Source organism: Elephas maximus, chromosome 5 (assembly GCF_024166365.1).
Source record: "Elephas maximus indicus isolate mEleMax1 chromosome 5, mEleMax1 primary haplotype, whole genome shotgun sequence".
In the NCBI taxonomy this organism is placed as follows: Eukaryota; Metazoa; Chordata; class Mammalia; order Proboscidea; family Elephantidae; genus Elephas; species Elephas maximus.
Window position 1 is genome coordinate 52,876,007 of NC_064823.1, and position 18,111 is coordinate 52,894,117.

The window sequence follows — 18,111 nt, forward strand, 5'->3', positions numbered from 1 at the left end:
GAAACCTTACCGGGCAGTTCTACTCTATCTTGTAGGGTCGCTATGAGTCGGAATCTACTCTGTGGCAACAGATTTGTTTGTTTTGGTTTTAATGTATGATTATAATAAAAAAGGTTTGCCCAATCAGTGACAAATATTTTTCAGATTTTCTATAAACAGGAAAGAATATAAATTTTGTTCTACTTTAACAATACTTCCCTAATCTTTTTTAGTCCCTTGCTTGCTGCACTGAAACATCAAGCTAGAGCTGCAGAACAATAGTAACAGCAAAAGTAACAGCTATCACTCATTAGTCCTGGTGGTGAGGTGGCTAAGACCTTGGCTGCAAACCAAAGGCTGTCAGTTCAAATCCACTACCCACTCCCTGGAAACTCTATGGGGAAGTTCTACTGTGTCCTATAGGGTCGCTATGAGCTGGAATTGGGCAATGGGTTTGGTTTTTTGGTACGTACTATGTGGAGCCCAGGTGGTACAATGGTTAAGAGCTTGGCTGCTAACCAAAAGGTTGGCAGTTTGAATCCACCAGCTGCTCCTTGAAAACCCTCTGAGGCAGTTCTACTCTATAGGGTCACTACGAGTCAGAACTGACTTGATGGCAACAGGTTTGGTTTGGTTTATGTACTTGTTCTAAGCATGTCGTGTGGGCACCAGTTTACAAATTTAGCAAAACAAAGGAAACCCAGAGGCGGTGTATATTTAAAGATCTCAGATTTACATATAAAAAAGAGATAATTAAAAGGACATCTCTTTTAATCCTTACAAAAATCCTATGAGAGTGCTAAGAACCCTTGAATATTGTACAGACCAACTTCCATGTTCTGAAAATCCTCCCTGAATCCACTGTACAGATCAAGATACTCAAAATTTTTCCTCTGGTGTCACAGCTTATGAAATAAAATATTCAATGTATTGAATGTAAATGTATTAATAAGAGTTCAGAAACAATGGCTCATACTGGGAAAGGTGAGAAAATTGTCTGGTGAAAGGTATCATAAATAGTCAACAATCCAAATCTTGAATTCACAAGACACCAGCATTTCCTATAATAATACATTAAAGTGCCATTTTTGTTTTTGCAATATATACCTGGCATTCTGAATTTATACTTTCTGTAAGAAATGATATTATCAATACCATATTTATACATTAGGAGACATGGAACTTATGTACTTGCATATATGTCAGGGGAACATACTGTTGCCATTTTTTTTTTCTTTTTCCAAGAAGGTGGATGAGTAAATCTTCATAGAAATAAAAGAGCAAGTATCCTTAAGCTAAAGGTTTTGCTTATGATTTTGGTGGTTTGCTATAACATATTGGAATATGAAAGGCAATCAAATTATTTAACCAATTAGATGTTATTTATATTCATGCAAAACTATTGTTCCCAGTATGCATCCCTGTTATGGACTGAAATATGTCCTCCAAAAATGTATGTCAACTTGGCTAGGCCATGATTTCCAGTATTGTGTGACTGTCCACCATTTTGTTATCTGATGTGATTTTCCTATGGGGTTGTAAATCCTACCTCTATGATGTAGATGAGATGGGATTACAGGAAGTTATGTTAGTGAGGCAGGATTCAATCTACAAGGTTAGGTTGTGTTTTAAGTCCATCTCTTTTGAGACATAAAAGAGAAAAGCAAGAAGAGATACATGGGGACCTCATACCACCAAGAAAGCCGTGCCAGGAGCACAGCGTGTCATTTGGACCCAGGGTTCCTGCACCGAGAAGTTCCTAGCCCAGGGAAAGATTGATAACAAGGACCTTTCCCCAGAGCCGACAGAGAGAGAAAGCCTTCCCCTGGAGCTGGTGCTCTGAACTCAAATTTCTAGCTTCTTAGACTATGAGAGAATAAATTTCTGTCAAAGCCATCTACTCGTGGTATTTCTGTTATAGCAGCACTAGATAACTAAGACAACCCTACAAACAGTTTTTACAGTATTAATTCAAAATGATATAATAAAATCCCCTGATAAACCACTAAAATACACCAATGCAACAAACTTTCACTTGCAGATAATTAACTATTTCCACAACATTAAAAAAAAAGCAAACATAGACTAAGTATGTCTGTCATCTCATCACAAGACTATTATGACACTTAGTTTTCCCTAATTCTGTTCTATGCTTATTTTTTTTTTAATCAGCTATGTTTATTTAACCATGCAAAGATCCAAACTGGTGATAGAATGCATATTTTACCCTTTTAAGAAGATTTTAAAAAGAACACTCTCCACTAATTTTTCCAGGTAGGTGCTCTACATTCATCATACCTTAAAAAAACCCAAACCCGTTGCTGGTCAAGTTGATTCTGACTCACAGCAACCCTGTAGGTAATAATTCCTGAGAGCGAGGCCCATTCGGCAGAAAAGAATATTAGTAGAAGTCATTTGTACATAGGTAAATTGTTTTCTTCTGAACAATTCCAAAGGACTTTGCAAACTTTCAGTTCTTCAGGAGAGCCAAGAGTAACCGCTACTTTACATAAATTTTAATAATCTTTCTTGCCCTTTGGAGTAATACTTAGTTTATGAGTTATGCCTAAATATGCTAAGGAAATTAACATGGGTAATTCCCTCCCCTTCACGCCCCCCCCCCCCAGGGTAGATTCAGACCCATTCATTTTATTAATCCTAATAACTCTCCTTCGAGGCAGGTAAGAGGCAACCTTATTGATAATGCTGCTCGGGTAACAAAAGGCCTCTGTGACCTGCCCAAGGACAGACTGCCAGGCAGCCCATATGAGACCTGACCAGCAATCCACCCTAATACAGTAGCCACTGAAACTGCTTCTTAATCAGATTAAATGGGCTTGTTTATTTTCCACTTTTCTGTTGTTGAAATAGAAGTGGAAATCTGCTTTCCAAGACCAGCCTGTCAGCATCCCGTTCCCTGGCTCGCTGACCTTCAGCCAAAGCAGCTGCCTGCGCTGAGTTAAAAATGGACTGGCAAGCTGGCTTTAATTTCTGTAGCTCTGCCTCCGAATGTCCTCCCACTGATCTGTTTATCACACCCTCCTTAACCCTTCTGTTGTTGTTTTTCTTGCTAAGAGTTTTTAACCCGGACAGCTGAAACCGCCTTTCAGGGTCCTAACCTGCAGGTCTTTGCTATGTGGAATCCAAAAGGGCCTGGCAGCCAACACGAGAACCTCCTACTTTTAGAAACAGTCTTATTCCTCCAGGCATCCCCACATTTTGATCTCCCCGCCAACAACCTGACCCTCCCCGGGTCTGTGGGAATGCCCACTCGGAACAGATAATTCCCTATGCGCACACCAAAGAGAATAAAGAGTAGTTTAGTAATTTGGGAAGAAAAAAAAAATCATCTTTGGCTTCTCGCTTACGGGTTGTAAGAGCATGTTGACTCTTTCTATGGCTCCTCTGTGCCTCTCTGAGCTCATGTTCAGGACTGCACCTCAAGCCTCACAGGGATGGATATAAAACTATGCTTATTCCCCAAACCCCTTCAAAGTCGCCTGAGCCGAAATTCCTCCCCCTAACTGGGCCTAAGAACCTCTGCCTCCGGGAATTTTTTAACTGGGCCTAAGAACCTCTGCCTCTGGGAATGACAATAGCTCCCAGCAAGCGGGTGAGTGGAAGAAGCAGCTAGAGCCAAACCCAAAAACCGTGGCCATCGAGTCGATTCCATAGGGGTTTTAATTTCTTGGCAAACTTCCCCTCATCCTAGCTCCTCGCGCTCTGGAGTCAGGTCTAATTAGAAGAGTGCTAGGCTCACTCTTCCCGCGGGGAAAACTCCTTAGTCACAGATTGAACATCACGAAGGGTGCTGGGGCGCCCGGGAGCGCGAGGAGTGATGAAGGCCCTTCGTAAATCGTTGGCGAGCCTTCGATGCGGGGAAAGGAAAGCTAGACCTCGCCTCGTGAGGGAAAGAAGACTGTAGAAAACCCTGGGGCGCGGGGTAGAGAAGACTGGTAAGGGGCCAGAACTAAATGCATTAAGTGATGCGCACTGAACAGCGGAACAGACTTGAGGGGAGTGTTGAGAATGATGCAGCAAAGCCTCAGGCCATGGTAATAAACAAAGGGCGTAAAGCCCAGCGCTGCCCGGGGCAGCATCTTTACAAGAGAACCTTGAGTTGTCTGCGCGCGCACAGGGGGCGGGGTCGCCCCAGAGAATCCAATTTGGTGGCCAAGGAGAGGTGATCAGTCTTTGACGAGTTGTGCACCCAGAATTGTGGCCACGGTGACCCATATAGTCCACCGAGGAAGGAGCAGGTGTCAGCCCTACCCCCAGGGTCATCCTCGACTTTCAGCGGCTTGCCTTGGGCCTCTTGAAGTGTCGGGGTTGAAATGCGACCGAGCCCCGGGCGGGGCGGGGCGGAGGGCTGGAGTGGGGCGGTGCAGGTGGGCGGGCCGGCACGGTGCGGAGGCTGGAAGTATAAAGTGCTCCGTGCCCCAGCGGCGGTGCTGCTCAGTGGAGCTGGCGCTGGGCGGGCGGTTGGGGGGGCAAGCAGGGTGCCGATAGCTGCTGGGGTCCCCGGGAGAAGGATCAACTGAGGGGGGTGCCGCCTCTATTAACCCTACAGCACTGCCACCGAGCGCGTTGGCCCCAGCACCTGCCCCTGCGCAGTCCCGGCAGGTGAGCCACGCCGCGGCCTTGGTGGGGGAAGGGGACGGGCGCTCCTGCTTCTCTGGGCGCGGGGGCGAACTGCGCGGGACAAGTTGTCTCCAAGTTTTACTCACTTTGAAGATATTTCAGGTTGTGGCTGTAGTTGGCGTCCCCAGGCTTTATAAACTTTTGTTGCAGAGGCTAGTTCATCCGCCTTTGGAAAATAAGTACTTTGGCTAGTTCTGGCCGGCGACGTTGAGCATTTTAGAAGCCTCTGCACGTCTTTAGCAGCTTTCACAAATCAGTCCTTCTTGCCTTCTCTTTCCAGCTCCCCCGAAAGGCCGTTCTGCTCCGCGAGGGAAACAGAGCCGTTGACCATGGTTGCAACTGGCAGTTTGAGCAGTAAGAACTCGGCCAACATTTCCGAGTTGTTGGACCATGGCTTCCACCCGGGGAGCCTGCTAAGTGGTGAGTTTCCCAGCTCCCCACCTCTGTCTCCTCTGCAGAGATTGCAGCCCCTCCGTAGATCTGGTCTGCAGGTGTGGAGCTTCACCCACTTCCTCGGTGTAGAAGACGCTACAAAATTCATCTGAGGAGACACCTTTCCAAACTTTCTCGCACCTTCTGTCCGTAATAAATCAAAGCCAACCCGTTGCTTTCGAGTGGATTCCAACTCATAGTGACCCTATAGGAAAGAGTGAACTGCCCCACAGGGTTTGCAAGGAGCAGCTGGTGAATTCAACTGCTGACCTTTTGGTTAGCAGCACAGCTCTTAACCACTGTGCCACCAGGGCTCCATGATAGTGAGCAATAAAAGCTGTAAAAATGAAAATATCCAAGGGCTGCATCCTTCCCATCTGCTGCTAATAGACTCTTTGGGATTAAAAGTTATATAGGTCCTCTACCTTATATAGTTGGGAAGGAACGGTGACTTTTAAGTGTACAGTAATGTGTGTTTTTGAGCCCTGGTGGTGCAATGGTTAAGAGCTATAACTGCTGACCAAAAGGTCATCAGTTGGAATCCACCAGGCCCTCCTTGGAAACCCTATGGGGCCGTTCTACTCTTTCCCATAGGGTTGCTATGCGTCGGAATCAACTGGACAGCAGCGGCTTTGGGTTTTTTTTTTTTTTTTTTTTTCGGAATGTGTCTTTTAACAAATGCGTTCACCCATGTAAACGCCACCATCACTGTCCCCCAAAATTCTCATGTTCCCAAACCAAAATCAAACCCAGTGCCATCAAGAGCAGCCAGGCTCTAAAACACTTCACGGCCAGGGCTCATATGCCCAGTTGCCATAAATTCCCCACTTTTTCCCTCCCCGGGCAACCACTAATCTGCTTTTTGTTACTATAGATTAGTTTCTCCTCTAGAGTTTAATATAAATGGAATCATATGGTATGTACTCTTTTGTATCTGGCATCTTTCCACAGCATGTTTTTGAGATTCATCCACGTTGTTGCCTGTCTCAGTGTGTGTTCCTTTTTCCTGCTGAGTAGTATTCTATTTGTGTATATACCTATAATTCCATTTTTAATGAGAGAGAGTAACTTTTCAATGCTAGTGGTGCTGACATGTTGTTATATGACATATTGTCATGCTCCCATTTGCAATTTTAAAGAGTAATTTCTAAATTAACACACTGCTCTGCCACTATAGGTCTATGCAACCGTAGAGAAATTGTTTGATTTTTTGTGGGCCTTCCTCATTTAGAAAGCGAAATGGTTGACTATCTAATTCTGTAGCTCTAAAATTTTCTTTTTTTGACTTAGGTAAACTCTGGAGCTCTTATTGTAATGCCTTTGTTTCATTTAGTTATAAAAAACGGTGATCTAAGTGATCCCCTGATGTGGATAGAGGAAAAGATAGTAGCCCCTGAAGGTGAAGTATGCTTAGGGAGCAGAGCCTGCAGGCCATTTGCCTGCTGGGTGGACTGTGTTCGTGGTATGGCATCCTGCCAAGTGGTAGGATTAATTTGGGAGGTAGGTGACCAAATGCAGAGCTATCTCTTTTCCTTTGAGCAAATCTAATTTTATTTTCCTAGGGCTGTTTTGTTTTGCTTGGCTAATAAAAACTACCCAGCCAGTTATAAATATTCTTGTAAACCTCAAAGGTCTTCTTTTCTCCCAGGAATTTTTAATCAAAGAAATTGAAGCTAAAATTGGAATCTGTAGTACAGTCCAGAAAAGATTTAAGACACAGATTTGATAGACATTTAATATAGCTAATCAAGCTCATGATAAACTTCCTCAAGAAGAGCAAAAATTCTGTATTTTACAGCAAGTCCACATATTCTAAGACAACAGTCCCTTACTCCAATTTAAAAAAAAAAAAAACTTTAAACTGTTTTTACTCTTGAAGTAATGCTTGTTCTCTATAAAACAAAATTAGAAAATCCCCATAAGCAAATAAGCAAGCAAAAAAGAAAATGAGTGGAAGAAGAATATTTTGAAGATGTTTTCCCTGTCAGTGATGTAGAAATTAGAGAAAACATTCTGTTGAACTCTCATGAAAAAACAACTCCTTATACCACATTAAAGTATGTGAAAAATTCCTAAAAAAAAGAAAATGAAGATCATTAATAATCTATATAAAAAATAAAAAAAACTTTTTTTTTTTTATGTTTTGGGATAACCACAATTAGATTTTTTACAAATAGCCTTTAAGATTATATGTGTGTATATACTTATAAATTCAAAGGAAAATGGGTGTATTCTATCTAACCTATTTATCAAAACCTTTATTTCACGGGTGAACTTTTAGTCTCAGGTTAAATGACTTGCTCTGTTACATACCTAGTTAATAGCAAAGTCAGGCCAGCTGACTGCCAAACAAATACTAGAAACAGGTAGACATGGTAGATAGAAGTAACCAATGTTGCTATCTTGGTGTGTTTTTCCTGCTCTTGGGCCTCAATTTTCTTTTTTATCTTAAATTTCCATTTCTTACAGATTTCGACTACTGGGATTATGTTGTTCCTGAACCCAACCTCAGTGAGGTGATATTTGAGGAGACAACTTGCCAGAGTTTGGTGAAAATGCTGGAAAACTGTCTGTCCAAATCAAAGCAAACCAAACTTGGTTGCTCAAAGGTTCTTGTCCCTGAGAAACTGACGCAGAGGATTGCTCAAGATGTCCTGCGGCTATCCTCCACGGAACCTTGTGGCCTGCGAGGTTGTGTTATGCACGTGAACTTGGAAATTGAAAATGTATGTAAAAAGCTGGATAGGATTGTGTGTGATTCTAGCGTTGTGCCTACTTTTGAGCTTACGCTGGTGTTTAAGCAGGACAACTGCTCCTGGACTAGCTTCAGGGACTTTTTCTTTAGTAGAGCTCGCTTTTCATCTGGCTTCAGGAGAACTCTGATACTCAGCTCAGGATTTCGGCTTGTTAAGAAAAAGCTTTACTCATTGATTGGAACAACAGTCATTGAAGAGAGCTAAAAAGAAAAAATTAAAAAAAAAAAAAAAGCTCTTTTTATGATTGGGCAATAAAACTATGCAGCTGCTCAGTTAAAATTATTTGTAGTTTCCCCAGCTTCAACAGAAACCCCAAATTTAGGTGATCTTCCTTTGGTGTTTCCCGTTCACAGCAACCCCAGTTAAAGGGTTGATTTTGTGACTTTTGAAAAATGACACAGGAGTGTATGTTTTATGCCTATATCACATTTTCTAAGAATGGAATGGAATAAGGAAAGAAAGGAAACAATCTGCTTCAATTTTGTATTTGACTTCACAACTTTTTCCAGATGGTCTTGCTGATAGATTCTCTACACCAAAATTGCCTAGTTTAGATTTTAATGTGGTTTGTTTTCTTTAAGTTCTCTAAGTGATCCTTCCAATCACAGAACTTTACTAAATCCTGTTTAGCCAATCAAAACTTCCAGAAGCCCACACCACCAGTTTCCTGCCCCTACTCAAATTTGAAGGGTTCTTATACAGCAGGGTAGAATTAAGTAGGCAGCCTTAATTAAAATTACCCTAGGCAAGAGTGAATACAAATATCACAGAGACAGCAGAACCACTTCATTGTTTTTTTTGCATCCTCCCCACACTTGTGTTTTGAAGAGATGGTAAAAACGTGAACTGCCGTCTTGGCGACCACAGTATTGTTTTAAATGATGTTATGGTACAATATAAGCTCTCAAGCATTGAATGTTGTCTTTAAACTAGAAAAATGGAAAATGTTGAACTAATTTTTTTTGTGTAGTTGATTACTTTTCCACTGAGTGTGTGGTGAATATGGATGGGGAAGGGAAGTAAGTTCTCAGATCCAGTTGCTTCGTGGTTGATTTGATAATCTAGGTTCTTTTCAATATTACATATGCTTAACCTCAGATGAGCCATCTCACCATATCAGTGTTACCTCATCTCTGGCCTTTTCTGGGAACTGAGATACCTCTCCTTAACCAGAATATTCAAAAAGGATAGCTGCACAGTACTACTTTTAAAGTTTTGGAGATCTCGTTTATAGTACAGACTAGAGAGTGAGAATCAAGTTCTAGATACCAGTACACACACCCAGCTTGCTTCAGCTGCCCCTACGGAAGCAATAAAGGCCTTAGTTTTTTGTTCAAACCAGCTACATCATTAGCCATTTTATTTTTTGTTTTGTAATGAGAGAATTTAACCACCACATGTCAATGTCCAATTCATCAAGGCCTTCACACCCTTGCTGTAGGTCATGGAAAAGGAGCTTATTCACGTCTCCTGCCCTAGTATTGGCACCGCTTTACCTGAGGCCAGGGTTGGCGACACAGATGCCTTCACCCTGGTGTTACTCACAAGGGAGCGTGATCCTGTTTCTGATCCCATAAGAGATGTAAAATTAGCAAGTGTTCTAATAAATTCAAATGCTTAGGAAGATACCTCACATCTGAACTTTATAGGGATTTGGGCCAGAAGAAGTCAATTTTGTTTTGTGTTTCTATTCTTCTTTGCCGCTTTAAAGGTCACTGTGTTTCTGTAGTTGTTTCAGTGTCACCATCACTGTGATGGAGCTTCTCCGGCGTGGATATAGGACCGTTGTCCTTTTTTCACTAACAGTTGTCTTTGGCTCTTGTCTTTTATGCTTACAAAATGGTGATGGCTTATGGAGACTTAATATTCCTGTTAAAGGAAATGAAGGTTTGTCTATTTTTGACAATAAAACATCATATATTTTTACTTGTCTGCTTTGTTTTTTTCTGAGTTTATACAACAATCGCCCTAAAATACATTTGGCAGTATTTTGGAAGAACTGACAAAACAATTATGTATTCCTTTTTTGATAAAACCAGTTTGTACTCATGACATTCCAACTGTATTTATTGGATCCCTCATTTTCACAATGGAAATGTGACAAAAAAGAGGGAAACCCTCAGTGAGCTGGATTGACACAATCGCTGCAAAAATGGACTCAAACCAGTGATCATGAAAATGACACAGGACCAGGCCAGGTTTCGTTCTGTTATATATAAGGTTGCCATGAGTCAGAGCCAACTTGATGGCAACTAACAACATTCGCTGAATGTGTTTATGTATCAAAAAGTATGGATTGTTTATTAATTTTTTAACTATAATATTTTTTACAAGAGGATATTAATAATTTGAGTTTGTTTGGCAACCACCTTAAAAAAAAAAATCTTACTGGGTAAAGGCTCTTTCTATAGTTTTCCTAATGACCAAATTCAGACTTATCAAATTGCAAAAGCAAGGTACATTTCCATTTTTATCAATATATTCTATTTGAATACCATGTATTTCTAATTCTACAGTTATTAATTTGAATTTTTAATTTTTTTCACCTATATTTTTTGTCTCCCCAAATTCATGGTCCTTGGCTAATATTTCTTACACTAGATAAACCAAAAAACCATACCTCTTGCCACCAAGTCGGTTCTGACTCTAGTGACTCTATATGACAGAGTAGAACTGCTCCATAGGTTTGTAAGGAGTTCCTGGTGTATTCGAACTGCCAACTTTTTGGTGAGCAGCCATAGCTCTTAACCACTATGTGACCAGGGTTTCCTCACATTATTAGATAACTCACATTTAATAAGGTTTGCTATATGGTAGGCACTCTTCTTGGTCCTTTACAAAAATCATCTCATTTACTCCTTAAAACAACCCTATGATATGGATATTGCTATCATTTTATAGATAAATGACCAGACCTACTGGGGTTAAGTAACCTTTCCAAGACACTACGTTATTGGGAAGAGCTAGGGTTTAAAACCAAGCCAACTCCAGAGGCTACACTCTTAGTTTTACCCACTACACCATGTTGCCTCTGAATATTCAAAGCAGCAGAGAGAGACACACGTTATCCACATCACAGAAGGCTGTGAAGAAGATGCCAGAAACAGGGACCTAAATATGGGAGGAAAAGAATTCTTGATGTGGTTTATTTTCAGGCAGGAAAAAATGATAAAAATATTGACAATTCATCATTCATTGGAGCAGGGCTCTGCTTAAAAACTTCTCCAGATGTTAAAAGGGCACACATTTCTATCCTGGTGCCTTCACTCCTCTCTCATGCAGTTGGCCTGGTTATTTTTCATGTTTCTTCATTATCCACTTTCTGAAAAAACATGTTATCAGTTCCCTTTCTCTCTCAATGGAGGATAAATTGCTAGCTAGGGCATACGATGACCTTTTGAGGAGCAGGATGTCTTGTTTTCCTCTTATTGATAGAAAGAGTCCCTGGGTGGCGCAAATGGGTAATGCATTTTAGCTGCTAGCCAAAAGGCTGGAGGTTTCAATCCACCCAGAGAGTCCTCAGAAGAAATAACCTGGCTGCCCACTTCCAAAAAATCAGCCATTGAAAACCCCAAAGATTGCGGTTCTACTGTGACATACACAGGGTCACCATGAGTCAGAATCGACTTGATGGCAACTGGTTGGCTAATAGAAATATGCTATTATTTCATAGTAAAGAATTCAATCTCCTGAATCTATTTCACCAGTGACATAATCTATACCCTTATGGAATTAGTCTCATGTTCCACTAATGACACTCATCCTATTTGCTAGTAGAGGGAAGTGGAAGTATGAAAAACATAATAGGCCTATTAGGCTCAGTTCTCAATTATCCATATTGTTAAAACAAGTTATAATAACAATAATAATTTAAAGTTCTTTGGTAATGGACTTGGCTTTGACATAGATGTATATGTTCCTCTTCAAGGAAGTGGTAGAGCATGAGATAAGCACATGGACTCTGGATTGCCTAGAATTCCAACACTGAACTTACTCTGTGGTCTTGGGCAACTTACTTAACCTTCCTGTGCCTCAGGAAAAGATAACAGTACCTACCCCATAATATTGTATGGAGGATTAACTAAGAAAATTCATGTAAAACATTTAGGAGTTTGACATGTAGTAAGCACTTCCTGAAATTTATCTATTACTATAAGGTTTTTGTACAACTACCTTGATACCATGTTAACTCCTAGTAGAGTTGTTTGCCTCCTTTCCTAGATTTTAGAGTTTCATGGGAGCAAGGACTATTTATCTTTTATTACTTATGGAATAAAAATCAGTAAATATGTGTTTAAATGAATGAAATCAGAAGAACCAGATGTTTACAGCGAAAAGTACTTGACTTGAGCTAAGTATCAGTCCAATTTCTACTCTATTTTATAAGTCCACCACCTAAGGGGATTCCCGCTGTACACTCCCTGAGTGGAGAATAGATAGTTCATCTCTGAGGTTAGTAGGAAATGCCAGAATCAGAATTCTGAGCAGAAATCCATGTTTTGTTTTTAATTTTTTTCCAACAAGTGTGAGGAATGTATTTGTGTTAAGCAAGGCAAAATATAAGTTATTTCACACATTTAATAAAAATTTAAAAGCACATTCTATATATTAGCAAGTGTACTAAGTGTTTATAATTAAACATAATATTCCACATGATACAGATAAATGTGAAAGCAAGATTTTCCATAGTTTGGGTGCCATTCTTGGAAAAGGGGAATTTATCCAACTTTCTTCCAAATAACTCACTTTGCTTTTATCGTAAAATGTGTATACATAATGGCATACATTTAATTATCTGAGGAAAGAACAAAAAAGGAGGTGGGAAGAGAATATCATTTACTTATTAAACAAGATAGAATCCTTCAATACACCTGAGTTTATCACACTGACTACAAAAATGGAGGCGGGAACATGCTGAAGCCCCAAAAGATGAGACAGGGTGAAAGAACCGTGGGTGAATCAGCCTTGGACACTAAAATGAAATCGTGAATGAGTTTATACTAGTCTACAAACGTAAGGCCTTCAAACTGCATTTCCAGCAGTGTATCAGACTAAGTGCCCAGACTAATCTTTTGGCAAAATTACTAAAAGTGCTAGATATAATATAAAAACATTTAAACATGCCCATGTATTGTCAAAAAAAGAATGCAATACTCAGACTAAAAATAAAATGAAGGTGAAGACGCAGAGAAATGAGTAGTACAAAGAAGACTTCTTTTACTTTCAGGGCATTTGCCCACCTAAAAAATCTGAAATTTAGTTTTTAAAGCCTCAGAGGCTTAAGGGATAAAAAAGGCAAATCCAAGGGCCCAGTGAAGGCAAAGAGCCCCTCTAGTGCACCAGGGACCCCAAAAGGCTGAACCTTTAGAGTACATGTGAACTAGATCATTGTTTCCCATCTTTTTTCATTATTGTCAGCAGTTTGAACCCATTCAGCTGGTCCATGGGAAAAAGACCTGGCAATCTGCTTCCATAAAGATTACAGCCGAGAAGACCCTGTGGGGCAGCTACGCTCTGTCATGTGGGGTCACTATTAGTCAGAATCAACTGGACAGCACTTAACACCAACAACAAAAGAAGATAAAAGTGACACTGGATTGAAAGTTTGAGATGCAAAAAGTAATACAGACCAAAAACTGTTATAATTTGTGAGTAAATCCAAACAAATATTCATTATATAAAACCAAAAAATATATATATATAAAATCTTGTGATGGTTAAAAGAAAAACAAGAACAAAAACATATAAGAAAATAGCATAAAATTTGATAAAGGGTGGTTGGAGGTAGCATAGAGGAGCCCTAGTGGCACAGTGGTTAAAGCACTTGGATGTATGTGGGTTGGAACCCACCAGCTGCTCCTGGGGAGAAAAATGTAGCAGTCTGCTTCTGTAAAGGTCACAGCCTTGGAAACCCTGTGGGGCAGTTCTCCTCTGTCCTACGGGGTCATTGTGAGTTGAAATCAACTTGACGGCACTAAGTTTGGTTTTTTGGTTTGGAGGTAGTATTTTAAGGTTCTTATATTGTTAGGAAAGAGAGTAAGAATATTGATTCATTTTAGAGTTTCACAAAATAAGTATTCCTGTTATAAATCTCTATGATAATATGAAGATTACTAAGATACTGTTTTTTTAAAATAGAAAGATGTGGACACAACTTCCAAAATAGTAGTGGAAACAAATGGGATGATTTAAATAAAAAAAAAAAGATCCACAAGAAAGGTAAGATTGACAAAAACAAAAATATAGACAACACAGGACAAAGAGAAAGCATAAATAAGGTAGAAATATATATATATATATATATATATATATAAAATAGTAGTTGCAAAAAGCATAAACAAACCCAAAATGGTCAGAATGGATTTTTTTTAATCCATCTAAATGCTAACTATGCCACAAACACTTAAAACATCAGAATTTAGAAAAGATGAAAGTAAAGGATAGAAGAGTTATGTGAATGCAAATAATAATCAAAGGTATCAAGAAATTAGAATTTAAGGTAAAAGCATTAATAGTTCTGCCACAATTTGAAAGCAACTGATAATATTGTATCAAAATATATTTTTAAAAAATTGGCAGAAAAAGTGAAAGTTTTATTAAATATGCAGTTGTAGCTGGACATTTTAACAGAGATTAAGCAGAAAAAAGTAAGGATATAAAGGATGTGGAGTCCCTGGGCGGTGCAAATTTGTTAAGCATTTGCCTATTGTCATGGATTGAATTGTGTCTCCCAAAAATGTGTGTCAACTTAACTAGACCATGACACTCAGTATTGTGTGGTTGTCCTCCATTTTGTGATCTGATGTATTTATACTAAAAAAAAAATAAATCCTAATCTCTATGATATTAATGAGGCAGGATTATAGGCAGTTATATTAATGAGACAGGACAGAATCTACAGGATTAGGTTATATCTTGAGTCAATCTCTTTTGAGATATAAAGACAGAAGTGAGCAGAGAGGAGAGAGACCTCATAATGCCAAGAATGAACAAGCAGGAGGGAATTGCATCCTTTGGGCCCAGGGTCCCTGCACTGAGAAGCTCCTAGACCAGAGGAAGATTGATGACAAGGACTTCCCCCCAGAGCCAACAATGAAAGAAAGCCTTCCCCTGGAGCTGGCACCCTGAATTTGGACTTTTATCCTCCTAGACTGTGAGAGAATAAATTTCACTTTGTCAAAGCCATCCACTCATGGTATTTCTATTATAGCAGCACTAGATAACTAAGACAACTACTAATCAAAATGTTGGTAGTTCCAACTCACCCAGAGGTACCTCAGAAGAAAGGTATGGTGACTTGCTTCCAAAAGATCACAGCCTTGAAATCCCTATAGAGCACACTTCCGCTCTGCGACACATAGGGTTGCCGTGAGTCAGAATTGACAGCAACTGGTTTTTAGTTTGTTTGTTTGTTTTGGTATAGAGAATTTAATAATATAATTAACAAGTGAATCTAATGGACTTATATAAAACATTGTATTCTAAAGCTGCAGATTACATAAACATGTACAGAATATTAATGAAAATCGACTATAAGATAGAAGAAGGAAAATGAAAAGAAAGTGGGAGAATTTGTTTTTCTGGTTTTTAAGAATTATTGCAACATGCTAACTGCTGTAACGACTTCCAAATCTCAAAGACTTCACTTAATAAAATTGTATTTCTAACTCATATCGCAGTCCAAGGCAGGTTGGTGGCAGATGAGGAGAGAAGGGTAGGTAGGGCTGGGTTGGGAGGAGCAATGGGCTTTCTCTCATGGATAGGCTCTGCCATTGTTTATAGATTCAGAATACTTTGTTGGATTTTCTTCATTTGCCACAGACAAAAAATAAGAAAAACACAAACAATGCAAAAAATCAAAATAAAGTGCACTTTACAGAAAAGGAAATCTATATGGCCAATAAACACTTGAAAAGTTGCTCAATCTCGCTAGTAATCACAGAAAAATAAAGTCAACACACAATGAGACACAAATGTATACACATCGATATTGGTTAAAAAAATTAAGTTTGGTAGTTGCAAATGTTAGAGAGGATATGAGGAAAAACATTTTTCAACATACTCGTATGAGTATTAATGCATTCTGGCATTCTTTTGTTTCAATTAGCAATTCCATTTTTAGTTATCAAACCAAGACCAGTGTTCTTCAGACTTTTTTTTTGCTCATTGCACATCTGAAATAATTTATTAAAATATGCCCTCTACCATATTTTTAAGTTGCCGTCCAAATTTTTTACCTTAAATTTAAAAAGTTTTAAAAGATATAAGTTCCAGTATGTGGTAAATACTGACCTTTTTAAATAAAACTATCGCATCATCTTGTTAAATGTTTCCAGTGCATGTAAATAACATAGTAATTTAATATACACCATCTCAAAAAAAAAAAAAATTTTTTTTTTTTATTTAGAAAACACTAAAACAAAGTCTTCAACAAAATAAAATTTTCTCCTTGTTCCTGTATCTTTTTAAAGTCTATTTTTTACACTGAATTTTACCTTGTTGTTGTGTGTCACGGAGTTGGTTCCAACACATAGCGACGCTATAGGACAGAGAAGTGCCCCACAGGGTTTCCAAGGCTGTAGTCTTTACCCAAGCTGACGGCCACACCTTTCTCCCTCGCAGCAGCTGGTGGGTTCAAACCGCCCACCTTTTGCTTTGGTTAGCAGCAGAGTACTTAACCATTACACCAGTAGGGCTCCTTGAATTTTACCTTAAACCAAACCACATCAAACCCATTGCCGTTGCGTCGATTCTGATTCACAGCAACCTTACAGGACGAGGTAGAACTGCCCCATGGAGTTTCCAAGGAGCACCTGGTGAATTCGAACTGCTGACTTTTTGGTTTGCAGCTCTACCACTTACCCACTATGCCACCAGGATTTTCTTAGGGTAATAAATTTTTTTAAGACTTTCATTAAAGATTCTGTATAACAAGATTATAAATTAAAATCAAATTTTTAGAAAATTTCCTGCAACCATAAGACTTAAAATGCTAATCGTGTTGATTAAGGAGCCCTGGTGACCCAACGGTTTACAAATAATAATACAGTGAAACCCATGAGAGCTGGAACTCGACAGGACTGCCTTGTTTTTCTGGTTCTCACAGGTTTTCTGCCTTCGACAGGGTGCAGTCTTACCACTTTTCTATCACTATTAGTGGAAAATATTTGAGTTTTCTTTCTCTGTCAGGTTTCCACCTTACACAGGTTCCGGCTTTTGAAGGTTTTGCTGTAGTACACAATGATAAAAACGTTAAGTATGTTTTCAAATTTTATAAATACTATTGTTACCACATTTGAAAAAAAAAGAGATAAAATCAAAGAGGTTTATTCCAAGCAAAGATTACAGTACAAACTGGGAACAACACAGCTCATTAAGATGAGACAGTGGTGTCCGAAGAGAGGGTCTGAATTGGGGATAATTATACTACTCCGGACTGAAGAAGAATTGATGCCTTTGAATTGTGGTGTTGGCTAAGAATATTGAACATACCATGGACTGCCAAAAGAATGAATAAATCTGTCTTGGTACATCCAGAATGCTTGTTAGAAGCAAGGATGGCAAGGCTACATCTCACATACTTTGGACATGTTATCAGAAGGGATCAATCCCTGGAGAAGGACATTGTGTTTGGTAAAGCAGAGGGTCAGGGAAAAAGAGGAAGACCCCCTATGAGATGGATTGACGCAATGGCTTCAACAATGGGCTCAAGAATAATGACGAGACAGTGTTTCATTCTGTTGTACATAGGGTCACTATGAGTCAGAACCGACTCAGTGGCACCTAACAACAACAACAGCAGGTATAGGGACAGGTTCCTCTTGATTGGTGCATCCCTGATTAGGGAAGTTGAAGGCGAGATCCTGCAGAGGTGGGGAAAGTGTACCTTATTGATTCAGAGGCTATAATGGCAAGACATTGATTGGTTATTATTAGTAATGATTAAAATGAGGGATTACAGATAGTTTCACAGGATGCTTAGGTAATGGTCACAAGATGCTTACATGCAGTTTCTTTGTTTATCTTACAAAAAGAAAAAGTACCTTGCTAGCAACAGCACTCTTGTGGAGTATGGGTATTTTGAGAGCTGCAGATGGTCACTTGGTTAACACCCCTGGAGCATATGGTTTCACATCCTGGTTTTGACCACCGAGGAAAAACATGTTTTCTAGAAAAAGCATAGCTGTTGGTTTAGAGATCCAGATTAGGATTAGGTAACATGGTCACCATATTATGCTTCCATTCTACTGCCTGCACAGAAAGCTGTCTTTTCCTGAGACACTAATAAATATAAAAAGTAATA

At 39.4% G+C, this 18,111-nt stretch overlaps 1 protein-coding gene across 1 annotated transcript; it reads left to right on the plus strand.

Annotated features, from left to right (window-relative positions):
* Positions 1-4,450: 4,450 nt before the first annotated feature.
* On the plus strand, positions 4,451-9,714 carry DDIT4L (DNA damage inducible transcript 4 like). The gene is made up of 3 exons (XM_049885634.1): positions 4,451-4,602; positions 4,901-5,040; positions 7,522-9,714. Exons 2-3 carry the CDS (start codon positions 4,950-4,952, stop codon positions 8,010-8,012), a joined length of 582 nt encoding a protein of 193 aa, XP_049741591.1. The 5' UTR covers positions 4,451-4,602; positions 4,901-4,949; the 3' UTR covers positions 8,013-9,714.
* The last annotated feature ends 8,397 nt before the right edge of the window (positions 9,715-18,111 follow it).